The sequence below is a fragment of the Caretta caretta genome, chromosome 2 (genome assembly GCF_965140235.1).
Source record: "Caretta caretta isolate rCarCar2 chromosome 2, rCarCar1.hap1, whole genome shotgun sequence".
NCBI classification, from domain to species: Eukaryota; Metazoa; Chordata; order Testudines; family Cheloniidae; genus Caretta; species Caretta caretta.
Genome location: NC_134207.1, coordinates 17,201,589 through 17,216,223, shown reverse-complemented (window position 1 = coordinate 17,216,223; position 14,635 = coordinate 17,201,589). Strand labels below are relative to the sequence as shown.

The following is a 14,635-nucleotide window of genomic DNA, read 5'->3' as shown; positions in this document are numbered from 1 at the left end:
ACCACTGGCCACGTGCTCCTGGTCTCACCTCTCATGGAAGGTGGCTTTCCTGGTTGCAATCTCGTCGGCCAGGCAAGTCTCGGAGCTCAGGGCCCTGACCTCCGAGTCGCTGTACATGGTCTTTCATAAAGACAAGGTCCAGCTGCGCCCACACCCCGCGTTCCTCCCGAAGGTGGTCTCTGCCTACCACATGGGTCAGGACATTTTTCTACCTGTCCTCTGCCCCAAGCCTCATGCGCCCAGTGAGGAGCAGTGTCTCCACACGCTCGATGTATGGCGGGCTCTGGCTCTCTACCTCGAGTGGACCAGGCCGTTCAGAAGGTCCTCGCAACTGTTCGTCTCCTCGGCTCAGCGCGCGAGGCACCAGCCGATTTCCACTCAGCGGCTTTCCAGTCGGATCACTTTGTGCATCCGTTCCTGTTATGAGCTGGCGGGTGTCCCCCCACCACCCATTGTGAGGGCAAACTCGACTCGGGTGCAGGCCTCGTCGGCTGCCTTCATGGCCCATGTCCCCATTCAGAACATTTGTAGGGCCGCCACATGGTCTTCGGTTCATACACTCACCTCGCACTATGTGATTGTCCCCCAAACCAGGGATGACGCCGGGTGCGGCAGGGCTGTCCTCTGTCCTGGGAACTTGTGAACTCCTACCCACCTCCAACAGATATCTCTTGGAGTCACCTATTGTGGAATACACATGATCAGTCACTCAAAGAAGAAAAGACAGTTACCTTTTCCATAACTGGTTCTTTGAGATGTGGTGTTCATATCTGTTCCACATCCCGCCCTCCTTCCCTTCTGTCGGAGTTGTCCAGCAAGAAGGAACTGAGAGTGGGGAGTGCGCGCAGCTCCCCTTATACTGTGCCAGGCAGGCACCACTCAAGGGGACGCGGGGGGCGCTCCCCACTACAGGTTCTGCTAGGGGAAAAACTTCCAGCACTGGTGCATGTGGCGAGCACGCACACCTATTGTGGAATAGACATGAGCAACACATCTTGAAGAACACCAGTTACGGAAAAGGTAACTCTCTTTTATTTCGTATTCTGTCTCATCCTCATTAAAATTGTGGCCTGCCCATATCTTATTTACTTCACACTATTCAAATCCTGCTTTGAATACAGAATTTTAATTTCCTGTGGGCTTTTGTATGGTGTTCTCAGCATAGTGTCTAAGTACTTCACAAATAACTATTTTTCACACACCCCTGTGTGATGGGGAACTGAGGCACAGAAAGTAAGGTCAAAAGTGTGCATTAATTGTAGGTGTGCAGCTTGGGATGATTAGAGCCCTTAGCTCATTGTCCCATTCTCCTTGCCTAGCTTGTCCTAGTCCCCACACCTTCTCCATCCTGTCCCTAAACTGTTTCACAGTCTCAGCCTCCCCTCTTCTCCACCCAGGTCCCAGTTTTCTGGCCTAATCAGTCCCTAGAACCTAACTTCCCTTGTTCCCAGCCCCAGTCTTTCCTTCCCACACCATGCTCTTGGATCCAGTCTGCTCCTTCCTCTGTATTTCACCACATCCCTCCTCCAAATTCTAGGTCAGGCTTTTGTGTCCTCTCCATTTGACTCAGTTTCCTCTTTCATGTTGCCTGGGTGGCAGTAGGGAGAGTATTGAGAGCATAGAACAGAGTCATCTCCTCTGTTCTGGTGCCCAGTTCCTTAGCCACCCATAGCAGCCGAGAACAGCAATTGTAGGGAAAGTCCTGCTCAACCCTGTGATGGAACTTGCTCAGTTCAGGCAAAAAATTTAAAGGAATTTAGCTGTCAGTGTTAATAAGTCTCTACTGAGCATGTGCAAACTGCAGTTTTTCACGGGCTTATAACTTGGCAGGGTGTTTTGTTTTGTTTTCCCCAGCAGCAAAAACCACATACTGACACACAGGCCACCCCTTGGCAAATTTCAAGTCCATGTTACAAAGCATAAAGGTGCTAGGTAAAATGTATTTTCCTTAATCTCTTTCCCAGAAGCTGCTGAATTTTTTTTGCTGAAATTTACCGAAAAAAATTAAATTAAAATATAAAATCAAAAATCAACCTGAGGCATTTCAGCACAAGTAGTTAATTTTGTAAACTTATAGGCAACTGAAAAATGGATGTTAATAATGACGTGTCAGGCAACCATAAGTATGGCTGGAACTACCAGATTTGTATATAATAGGTGGATCACTAAACGTGAGTCATTGCAATGGTAAAGAAATATAAGACTACCTTATGTATTCACACTAATCTGTCGCTTAAATAAAAACTCTGTTAGGGTAAAAAATTTAAAAGGTATTTAGTCATTGCTGCACTCAACGTTGCAATGCCCAACTGATTGAGGAGCCTAAATCTAGGCACTTAGGCTCCCATTGGGATTTTGGCTCCTAAGTCCCTTTTGAAATGTACAGCATTGAACACAGCAACTTGTAAATACCTTTAAAAATCTGGGCCTTAGTCTTGTGTGAGAAAAAACATTTGTGCCATTTAAGCCAAATTATAGTTGAGTACAGACAAATTACTTATTCTTCAGCAATTTGTGTTGTTTCACTGAATTAAAAATCACTTATTTCCTTTAGGTCAGTAATACTGAAGAAATCACTTTTGAAGCTTTGAAGAAAGCAATTGGTGAGATTTATTGCAATACTGCATTTACACTTCTCCAGTAAATGAAATATTTGCCAGAAAAAAGCTTTGCCAACATAGCATACTTAAAATACTATATTAGTTTCTCATCATATAGCAGGTTGATTTGAAACCACAAACCCCTTAAATGATCTTCAGCATTTCTTAGAGAAATCTTCTCTTTACCTATAGCTGGTGTGACTTACTGAAAAGCTGGTAAATGAATTCTTATTTCTAACGGTTTCTGGAACTTTGCCTTTACAGGTCAAGGCTTGAAAAACACTTAAGCAATTCACACAATGTTTTATCCCTAGCTTGTGTGAATTTCAGTTAAGTAAATATCTGTAAAGCACCTTTAATATAGTGAGAAATGGTCAAGCCCTCAAAGGGAGCTCTTTGAGTATAGTGTATGAAATTAGCATTATGGGCTTCAGAGGAATTCCATTTTTGTCTCAAACTTCCATGTCAGATATGCTCAGTTCATGATTAAAAAGGTGTTTTTCCAACTGCCAACCCAGCAAACTTAACCTAGGGTCTGAAAATGAATCTGAGTTCTTCCTTCTGACATCTCACCACCAGTAATAAAGATTATGCAAGTCAAACTATGTCCATGTCCATAACAAAGTGTAACTTGGAACACAAGGCTATGAGACAACAGGGTGTTACTGAGGGTATAACTTAGTTTGCAAACTCTTTACTGCTGGTTATGATGCATGAAAGTCCAATTTGACTCCCAAGTTAAATTTGTTAGGCTGACTGTTTAAAAAAAAAAGTGAATAGTGTATGGAGTTGATGGTCTTGTGTATACTTGAAGAATGCTTCTGTACACTTGCAGATACAGACTAACACGGCTGCTACTCTGAAACCTGAAGAATTAGTACCAATCCCCATGTTAAGTATATTGGAAAAAAAGAAGCTGCAAAAAGTCTTAGCACCTGTTTTCAGCCTACTGCCCCACATGTAAGGGCAAGAAGATAGCAAAAGATGGATAATGGATTGCATAGTGTAAAATACTATAAATCCAAGAATATGGCCACTGGATGAAGTTTGGACCACATTCCACTGCATCTGTGTTGACCTCCTGTGCTCAAACAATAACTTACTTGGCAAATCCTGCAGTCCCTATTCAGGCAAAACTCTTACTGATGGACTGAGTGGAAACTGAGTTGGGACCACAGGTCAAGACGTTGTGTTCACCTTTTTACACTGATTCTCAAGTACATGTTCCATTATTACAGGAAATTTGACTAACTAGAACTTATTCAATAAGTCTGCCTAACCTATGACTACTTTTTACTATTCATTTCAAAGATTCTAGCCTTATGTCTTAATTTTAAGAAGTAGTAGTAAAAAAATGAAGACATCTTAATGTTTTATCCTTTCACTTATTGTAGGAAATCTGTATAAGCATAAATTAGAACTGTCTTCATTTTTTAAAAGATAATACTGGGCTTGAAGAGCAGGAGAAAGAAAAGAGGCGTCTTGTGATTGAAAAGTTCCAAAAAGCACCTTTTGAAGAAATTGCAGCACAATGTGAAACAAAAGTGAGTACTTGGTACATTTTATATTGTTTTAAAGGTTTTTGTACAAGTGATGAGGGAGATACGTGGGTAAAGGGTGGTTCATGATGATGTTTACTGTTAAAAGAAAATAGTTGTTGCCTTTTTGCCTTCATCTGTGCTCTGAATTTTTAATATGTGTAAGAAATCAAAATTACGTATACCCTGAATGGGTTGGGTCCCCTACATCTCACAGAGCTATTATTACTATTTATTATTTGTATTGCTTTAGTGACGAGGAACCCTAGTTATAGACCAGGACCCTACTGGGCTAGGGATTGTGTGTGAACCTTCTTTTGGCTTGTCTACACTACAAAATTAGGTCGGCCTACAACCACCTCAGCAATTAAATTAGCTGTTGGTGTCCACACTGCCCTCCTTCTTCCAGTGGTGCACGTCCTCATCAGGAGTACTTGCACCCACTGAAGTGGGGCATTGTGTGGGCACTGACTGCCTCATGAGGCTCACGTCTGGAGCTCCCTGCCCTGGAGTTGACAGCCCTAGCTGTGAGCTAAGCAGGGCTCAGTTTCACAGCAGAAAACCTACTGGCAGACTGACATTCTTGTCAGTTTCTTGGCTGCTATGATGTCGCATTTCCTCTCCGGCTCTGCCTGTCAGCCTGGCACAAAGCTCATAGCTGGAGCCTCAGGGCCCCAAGGATGACAGCTGGAGATGAAATGTGAAATTATAGCAGCCAAGAAACTGACAAGGATGTCAATTTCATTGCTGGTAGGCTCCCTGCTGTGAAATTAAGGCCTACACCAGGCCCAGGGCAGGTGGGGGTGCTGGCTGAGACCCCTGTGCCTGGCTTACAGTTTGGGCTCTCAGCACTGGGGTGGTGCACTCTAGCTGTCAGCCCTGTGCGGCTGTCAGTGCCCCACACTCCAGCCACGTCGACCTAAGCGCTACGCCTCTCGCGGAGGTGGAGTTAAGTCGATGTAGTGGGTGACTTACCTGGAGTGGAACACCATTGTAGTGTGGACACTGGCAGAGTTAGTTTAACGTAAGCTGCCTTACATCAGCCTAACTCTAGTGTAGCCCAGACCTTTGTCCTCCACCCTCCACATACTACACACACTTTTACCTTTGTTGCCTTTGAGACTGGGCTTCAGAGCCATGATTATTTCACTCTGGAATTGCAAGTAAATGCAACTTTTGGATCACGCCAACATGCTTTAATTGACTGGAAGGGTCATTCTCTCCGCCCCCCCCCCCCCCCCCATCTTTTAAGAAATAAAAATCTACTTCAGTTTTGTTAATAAACTCCCAGTTGCTATTCTTTTGCCTTCACACAACTGAGTCCTTGCTGCAACAGGGAAGCAAAACTCTGAAATTGGGAGTATATTCCACTAAACCAGTCCAGGATTCTTATTCGTAGTCATTCTGTGTACAGTGGTTTTACAGGATATCATTACAATATTTAAATTTGTTCTCTTTGTAGGCAAACTTTCTTCATGATAGACTTGCACAGATATTGGAGCTCACCATTCGGTAAGGTTTTATGCACAAAAGGGAATTAATTAAAAGTAAGGTAGTTGTCAGAAAATTCTGTGCTACTTTAAGATGTTAGTCTCATGTACATTATTGAAATAGCCTCATTTATAAAACATTTGATTTTATTGTTACTATTCTGATTTTTTTTTTATTTAGAGGAAAATATCCTGTGTCAAGATTAGCCTATTAGCTCATCAAATATTTTCTGTTTTAAAAAGGTCAACCTGTTTTCTATCCAAACCATATAATTAGAGGTATTGTTAAGGATAAAACTTGTTTTTTTTTCCATTAAAATTATTGAAGATCTTCTATGAGGATTGTATCCATTAATTAGGGTTTAATTGGGTTCCTAAGAAAGTTCCACCTATATAACTGGACAGAATTGGGTGTAAGTTTGAAAAATATTTGCTGAAAGATGTGAAAATATATATTGGCAACACAGCGCTGGAGTATTTTTATAAATGTATTTTATATATATATTTGTCATGCTTACAAAAATGTTGAATTCTCCCTTTGTTGCATGTGCTCTAGGTATTAGCTAGCAATCTATGTATTGTGAAGTGCCATGCACATCTGTTCTGCATTTGAGGTAATATTGTAAATCAAAAGCCCTATCTCGATAGTTATGCTGACACCAACAAAACTGGTGATTCAGGTAAAGATACAAACAAAAATCAGCCATTATAATTTGGCTTCATTACAAATGTAGGAAAAGGATACAGTAAGGATGGAAAGAAATTTAGTATCAAGTTTCCAAGTACTCTAGGAAGTTAAAAGTAGTAACAGATTACATATTATTGTGAAAACTTGAATTGTATGCCTTTGTTTTCTCCTTCCTTCTTTACAGTCCTCCTCCTAGCCCCTCGGGAACGATGACCATTACTGCTGGACATGCTCATTACCAATCCGTTCCAGTCTATGAGATGAAGTTTCCAGATCTTTGTGTGTATTAAGTGTCTTCTGAAGTCTGCAGGACATTATTTAGAGTAGAGTACAATAAACAGACCAAGATGAGTTTTCAAGTTCTTTGTTAATTTAGATTAAGTAAATAGTTTTGTAGAAAAATGATGTACCTACAGTATATAGGAATGATTTTTAACCAAACTTTCAATTATTTAACTATTCTCTAATATTTGAAGTTAGTTTTGTTATGTTACCTTATTATTTCACTTAGTCATTTTTCATATTTCAGTAGGTTTAAAAGTCAGAAGTAAATATTTCCTCCTCTTTTGCCAGTCTGTTCTAGAGTTTCAGAGACTTTAAAAATGAGTTTACAGAAATACAATTTCCTAGAATTGGGGGCTATATCTGCAATGCCTGGTGGCTTCCTTCCACCTGGGTTTCCAGATTTGGGTAGAGTGCTTTCGGCGTGCATATGTATCAGTGGAGCAATGTCTTAGCTCCCTATACTGTTGCTGTCTAGTAGCTATTTATTCCATTATTTTGAAATACATTAAATAGGCAACCTTTTACCTGTTAAGTTTCACTAATAAATATGACTGGTCATCCAATTGTTAAATATTGTTCCTAGTGAATGATTAACAAAATGTGCTTTTTAGAAATCCAGCACATGTGCTGTTTCCTGCCGAAAGTTGCAATGTTCTGCTTGAGAGATGTAAATCCTCCTCTTGGAGCTCTGACTTGTGCAATATTTTTCATGTCTTATGTGTATAGTTTACAGACTATGCTTTTGAAAATGCAGTAGTATTTTGCTGTCTGAATTAAAATAAATAAATATATATTTAGTATAGCAACAAACTGAGGGCATTTTAAATGGATAAGTACTTTAAATACTAGTTCATTTGTGAAATTATAAACACAGAACATAAGATTATATGAAATGTTGCTCTGTGTAGTTTAGTAAAATAGGTTTTTAATGATATTTTGCAAATTGAAAGAAAACTGGATGAATTCTCTTGAAAATTATCAATTTAGATGTGTTTTCAAGCAAAAGCATTTTGCAGCTATAGCTGTTTGTATACATTTTTGTTGCATTTGACAAGTCTTCCTGTGATTATTGAAAACCGATGTGGTAACTTTCATAGGTTTAGATACCTGAGTATAAATTTCAAATACATACACAGAACATAACTTTTTGTTAGCTCTGTACATAAAACTGTGCTGTACAGTAAGTTGCTTGGCCCTTGATGGTAATGACAATGTTGTCTTCATGACCCATTGAGAAATTCTGTGCGTAAAAATGAAAAGTTCTAATAGTCCAGTGCTATTAGCAGTGAGCTTTGTGTAGTCTAGGTTTAGCTGGATTTTTCTGAAGCAGCAAATATAATCAACTTTCATTCTCAATACAAACTTATTAAATTCAAAACAATATATTTCTTTGAATGGGTCAGGGCTGAGATGAATAGTGTATTAAACTAATAACTCTTGTTATAAATTGATTAGGAAGCTAGTCAATATGTAACTGTCCTTGGCAATTTCCACACTTGCTGAAAAATGTAGGGCTTCTGGATTTTTAAACTTAAGTACAATGTTCCTTTAAACTATCTTTAAAGGAGTGAAACAGCACGTTTCCAAAGAAATTTCAGCTATTTAGACCTATGAGATGACACATCAAGACTTTCAGGAAGCATTCACAAAACTCAGAAAGGTAATTGAGACCTTTTTTTCAGTTTGACAGTGCAATCACAGCTGTTAGTGGATGACGAAACAACCTCTTACCTACAGCATTCCGTTGTGATTGTTACTGCTGCAACGTATCATCCTGATCAGACCAGAGTCAACAACATTAGTAGAACTCGTTGTCACCTTAGTTTTTAGTTTTCACTTTTTGTTTTTTAAGGTAAGATATTAGATTTTGACCTATATAAACAGAGTGTATTTTTTTTAATTAGATGTAAGCTAGGGACGCAATGTAGAACAATCATCATCCACACTGATGTGATTTTATAAAGTAACACTGTGCACATTTATACAAAAAAGAAATAGAATTAAAGAGTCTAAAGAATAAGAAATAAAGAATGTACTTTCATTTGCACTCTTGTAATACGCAGACTGTGGTGTAAATATAAAGTTTTCTCAGATTAACTAAATTCTGTTGCATGTATACTGCATGAGAAAAATTATATTCAACATTTCATGTACCATTCATTTGAAGTCTATTGATGAAGATTTTTTTTTCATTTAATCACAAGATAGGCTCCCACATGTCCTAAATTCAGACTAGCCTTGTTCAGGATGTGCAGATGTTAAGGAACTAAAGATCTGTAATCTTTTGGGACTTTGCCTGATATATAATTTCTTCCCTGCTGAAAATGCAGGGAGTCTGCAAGTTGAGTACTGTAGCTACTTCGGACAGATGAGAATTGAGGATTTGTGGAAGTCTGCTGCATAATATGTTGTACTCATTGTTTAATGTAGGTAATAAATTGTAGGTATTTTGAAATCAAATTGTTCAGAATGCTGTTTTAATGTATACAGTTGCTTTGAATCTTTTATTTCTTTCTGGTCTTGAAAAGAGTTGGAGAGCTTAGAATACGAAGTGTGCATACTGGGCTTGTCGTGTCTGTGACAGTTTGAATACTGTTTGAATGTTTATCACTTCATGTCCAGTTGACATTTGTATGTATTCCAGCTTCTGCTTTAAATTCTTTTAAATGTAATGTCACTTTGAGTAATTATGGTTTTTGATAGCAGTTCATTTTAAGGTAAATTAAAATTATGTTAATTTAGAAGAAACAAAATTAGCCTGTTCAGAGTAGGGCTAATGTGTCTGTTTTATTGATGCCCATTCATTCTTTACTGTTGGTGTTGAACCAGTTTCATGAAATGTAAGAATACACTGTGCAATGTACATTTCAGCAATAAAATAAACCAAAAAGTTAAAATAGCTGAGTTTGTTACAAATTAATTTGAACAGTTACAGTATGAATTACTGTATGATACTTGAGGTTAAGAAATCAGTGCTGTCCTAAATATAGTACTTGCTTATCGTTGAGAAGCAAAATAAAATTTCACTTAATACAGACAGTTATTTTGCAAACCCAAAACATTTCACTTCTTCATAAAGTTGGGACTTGTTGGAAAAGTTCAACAAGATATTAGGCAGCAGCAAAACTTAAAACGCATTCCTAAGGGCATATAAGAACAGCCCTACCGGGTCAGACCAACGGTCCATCTAGCTCAGTATCCTGTCTTCTGAAAGTGGGCAGTGCACGATGCTTCAGAGGGAATGAACAAGACAGGGCAACTTCAAGTGATCCATCCCCTGTCATCTAGTCCTAGCTTCTGGCAGTTGGAGGTTTAAGGACACCCAGAGCATGTCTTACCCGGGATTTTCAGAAGCCCCAGCAGGGGCAACTTAACTATTTCACTCCAGGTGGTGTCAGGAATAAATCAGTAGGAACACAGCGATTCTGTCTGTTCAAGGATTATATGCAAGTGAGCGGCTGTTGTCTAACATTGCAGTTTATTAGATATAAGCACACACACACAAGCAATAGGTTTAGAACATCCCACATATTTACCTAACATCTGGAATGGTATTGAATAATTAATAGCAGATTCACAGTGGCCAGATGCTTACCCGCCGGGGAAAAAGGGTGTCAGGAAAAACGTCTGTTTTATAACTAACTTCTACAAAATGCATAGGTCATAATGACCCCTACTGGATCATCACTTTTCTGACTTTCAATAAACTTTTAATATTGGAGGTGTCTAGATTCAAGGTTTTCCAACCACCAAGGTTTTCAGTTTCAGTTGTTTACTTGTCTGTCTCTTCCTCCTATTCTGATTAGCAGAAACTGTAGCTAGTTTTGACCTTGCTTCTGAAAGCCTGTCTCCAAATTAACTTGTAACTATGTGATATTCTATATTATTAATTCAGGGTGGCTGTATGTATAATATGGTTACAATTAGCTCAGTCACATTCTGGGGTATATACACCCCTCAAATCCAGGGCAACACATGGGGTTGCATCCCTGACCATCTTGGCTAATAGCCATTGATGTACATATCCTCCATGAAATTGATTTTTGAACCAGTTGTAGTTTTGGCCTTCACAACATCCCCTGGCAATGATTTCCACATGTTGATTGTGCCTCGTGTTGAAGAAGTACTTCTTTTTGGAGGTTTTAAATCTGGGTGCCCATTGAGTGATCCCTAGTTCTTTTATTATGGAAAGGGGTATGTAACACTTCCTTTATCCATACCATTCATGATTTAATAGACTTCTATCATATTCCCCCCTTAGTTATCTCTTTCCTAAGACAAACAGTTCCAGCTTTTTAATCTCCCCTAACAAGGAGACTGTTCAATACCCCGAATTTTTTGTTGCTATTCTCTGTTCATTTTCCAATTCTAATATACCATTTTGGAGATGGGGCAACCAGAATTGCACACAATATTTAAGGTGTGGGCGTACCATGGATTTATATAGTGACACATTTTCTGTTTTATTATCTATCCCTTTCCTAATGGTTCCTGACATTGTTAGCTTTTTTGACTGCTGCTGCTGCACACTGAGCAGATGTTTTCAGAGAACTATCCACAGAGAATCCAAGATCTCTTTGAGTGGTAACTGCTAACTTAGACCCCATCAATTTGTATGCATAGTTGGGACTATGTTTTCCAATATGTATTACTTTGCACTTATGAACATCCAATTGCATCTGCCATTTTGTTGTCCAGTTTTGGGAGATCTCTTTTTAACTCGTTGCACTTTGGACTTAACTATCCTGAGTAATTTTGTATCGTCTACAAACTTTGCAACCTCACTGTTTACCCCTTTTTCCAGATCATTTATGAATATGTTAAGCAGCATCGGTCTCAGTGCATATCATTGGGGAGACTCTCTTACCTCTCTATTGTAAAAACTGACCACTTACTCCTACCCTTTCTTTTCTATCTTTTTTGACCAGTTACTGATCCCAGAGCAGACCTTCCCTCTTATCCTATGGCTTCTTAGTTTAAGACCTTTTGATGACTTATCAAAGACTTTCTGAAAGTCCAAGTATACTATGTTGATTGTATTACCCTGCTCTACTTGCTTGTTGACAACCTCAAAGAATTCTAATAGATTGGTGAGGCATGATTTCCCTTTACAAAAAGACATGTTGAATTTTCCAACATATCATGTTTATCTATGTATCTGAAAATTTTGTTCTTTACTAGTTTCAACCAATTTGCCTAGTATTGAAGTTAGGCTTACCAGCCTGTAATTGCCAGGATTGTCTCTGGAGCCTTTTTTAAAAACAGACTTTACATTAGCTATCCGCCAGTCATCTGGTAGAGGGTGATTTAAGCGATAGATTACATACCACAGTCAGTAAGTTCTTTTTTTAAGTTACTTTTTGTTTTTTATATAAAATATTAAATATATAACGAAATAAAAAATATATAAATGCAAGCACAAGATGGAAATACCATATAAATAACAATTCAGTGTTCATTATTTGTAAAACCTAGTGGGGAAAAAACAAACAAAAAAACACATGAACCTGTAGAGGTCATAGAGCACATCAGTTGTTAAAGTGACTAAATAAGTGAGAACATAACCTATGAGTATAGGGGACTAATATACTAAACTGCAAAAATATGCAATAGTTTCATGTGTGACCTGGCGTTCTCATATTTTTTCCAAGTGTTTCTATGAGTCACTTTTTCCATTAATTCAGTAATAGAGAGCTCGCTAAGTCAGTTTGTATATGAAGGACAAATTGCAGATTTCCTTTTTCTCAGAATAACTCTTTTGGCTAATAAACGGTTAACTGATAATATCAACTCATTCAGCCCCCCTAACATACATAAGCTTGGAGAAGGAAAAATAGCAACACTTAGTTTCTGAGAGAGCATGGAATGTGGCGTTTCAGAACACGTGCATTTTTGACAGGTATAGAAGATGTGTGAAAGGTTGGCATGTGACTGTTCGCATCTCCAACATTCACTGTGTATTGCCAATCTAGCTTTAAATAAATATTTTGGAGTCCAATAATTCCTGTTCAATATCTTGTTCTGGAAGAATCGGAAGGATAAAGAACTTGAAGTATCTTTCACATTGACAGAGATCCTCCTGGGTTTCTATTGTGATAGTAAGGCTAGGTTCTCTTTCCAATTTTTCTTTGAGACTGAGATTTCCAATTTTTCTTTGAGACTGAGATTGAGAGGTAATGCAAATCACCTATAAGTAGTTCCTACAAAGTGACTTTTGTTTCCATATTTCTTCATACGATCTTGTAGAGGTGAGAGAGTTGAAACAGACAGGTTGTCCTCTATCCTTGTATGATTCCTGGAGCATAGCTGCTGAAAGAAAGAACTGCAACACATCGGTAGCAAGGAGGCCAGTCTCTCATCTTGTGTTGTATCTTTAATTCTTGTTAATCCTTTTTCTACCCAAATCATCTTAAGTATGGAGTTGGCCTTGATCCTGAGGCAAGGGTTATCTCACAGTGGTAGAAGAAGAGAATTAGTAAGATCAGATGCTGTAATCATCTTAATGTTTTTCAGAATGTCCCATGTAGATCAGATTTTTCTTTAAGGGTCTGGGTAGCCTCTTAAGGTATATAGAAGAGAAGGACCTAAGCTTTTTTCCGTCTCAAACCAGGCACGTGTGTATACAGAGTTACTGGAGGGGAACCACTTTCAATACGACACATTTGGAATGTTAGATAATATAGATACCATTAGTAGTCCTCAATTTCATATTTATGCTACAAGTAAGAGATGCTAACATGGCTCTCTGTCATGGTTAAGGGCAACCATGTATCTAACACATTGTTATAGTCATTTTAGGGAATAATATTGTAGCTTTTGCTGATAGCCACATATAAGAATCTATCCATGCTACACTATGATTTTGCAACCAGCTAGAGGCATGTTCAGCTTATAGTTACAGGTTAATATGTTGGGGGTTTTGTCCAAACACAGCTTTTCTACCATCACAGCCTATTTGCCCCCCTTCATCCCGAACCTAGCATTCTTATAACTTTTTTAGGGGTATGTTCTGGATAGCCTATGAACTATGCTATCTTTAAGAACCATCCCCCCGCACCCTTTATGCCTACGCTTTCTTTCACAAATCCCATAATCCTCTATCTCAAAAAGTGACTATTTTGCATCATGGAGCCCTTCCTGGCCCTCCAGATTGCAGTGATTACTAGCTTATGGATTTTGGTGGGACAGCCCAGAAGCAATGCAGGGCAGAAAGGGGTAGCTACATTCTGAGTGAGGTGATGTGTGTAAACCAGGTGGACAAATGAAGGGCTTCTGTCCATTTATAATGTCAAATTGAACAATAAGGGCAAATTCTGAGCCAGGTCAAACCCTGCCCACTGGCAGGATGATGTCATGGCTGTCTGGACCATATGTGTTTGGCAGTGTGGGTATAGGGGGGTGTGGCTGTCTCTACACTAAGGAGGCTCTGACATCGCTATCACCCTGTAGTGTACACCCAGCCTAGCCCACCAAAAGGGATTTCTCCATCAGTGTAGGAATATCACTTTCCTAAACAAAAGTATCTGTCACTGAAGCACTCTTCCAACAACATGGCTGCGTCTACACTGGGGGTGAGCTGTATTGGCTTTTTCACACCCTGGACTACTGTAGTTATGTCAACCTACCTTTTAAATATAGAGCAACCCTGCGTGAACAGGCAGCAGCCAGAACAAATCCAGCTGTATGACAGCAACTTCATTCTGGGTAGTAGTCATAGCAGTTTAGAGACTACCCAAGAATACAGGACTGTTGCTGCCTGGGCATACTCTGGCACAGGGAAATCTACATTCGGGGGTCATAGTACTGCAAATAAAGCTAGTCCTATTGATTTTTTTGGATCAAGGTTACCATATTCCTGAAATGCCAGAGGACTTTGAAGGTCGTTTGGGTTCCCAGACTCCAGTGGGACTGTTGATTGAACTCAAGTCTATGCTACTGATTAGGCCACAGGCAAAAATAAGTTTGCCTAAATGGTGACAGCAACCAGATCACATGCCAGACTAATTATCTAGCAGAGGCAGTAAGCAGTCATTA

General features: G+C 39.1%; 1 protein-coding gene across 5 annotated transcripts in view; it reads left to right on the top strand.

Annotated features, from left to right (window-relative positions):
- The window catches only part of EFR3A (EFR3 homolog A), a 191,612-nt gene extending 182,112 nt beyond the window's left edge, over positions 1 to 9,500 (top strand). For 3 of the 5 annotated variants that reach the window (XM_048841670.2, XM_048841669.2, XM_075124937.1), the window contains 4 exons: positions 2,555 to 2,603; positions 4,041 to 4,144; positions 5,601 to 5,650; positions 6,501 to 7,022. In XM_048841670.2, coding sequence (XP_048697627.2) covers positions 2,555 to 2,603; positions 4,041 to 4,144; positions 5,601 to 5,650; positions 6,501 to 6,606 — 309 coding nt within the window. In that variant the 3' untranslated portion in view covers positions 6,607 to 7,022. Of the gene's footprint in view, positions 1 to 2,554; positions 2,604 to 3,994; positions 4,145 to 5,600; positions 5,651 to 6,500; positions 7,023 to 8,283 lie in introns of those variants that run through there. The other 2 variants (XM_048841671.2, XM_048841673.2) reach the window with 2 other exon arrangements.
- Positions 9,501 to 14,635: the final 5,135 nt, after the last annotated feature.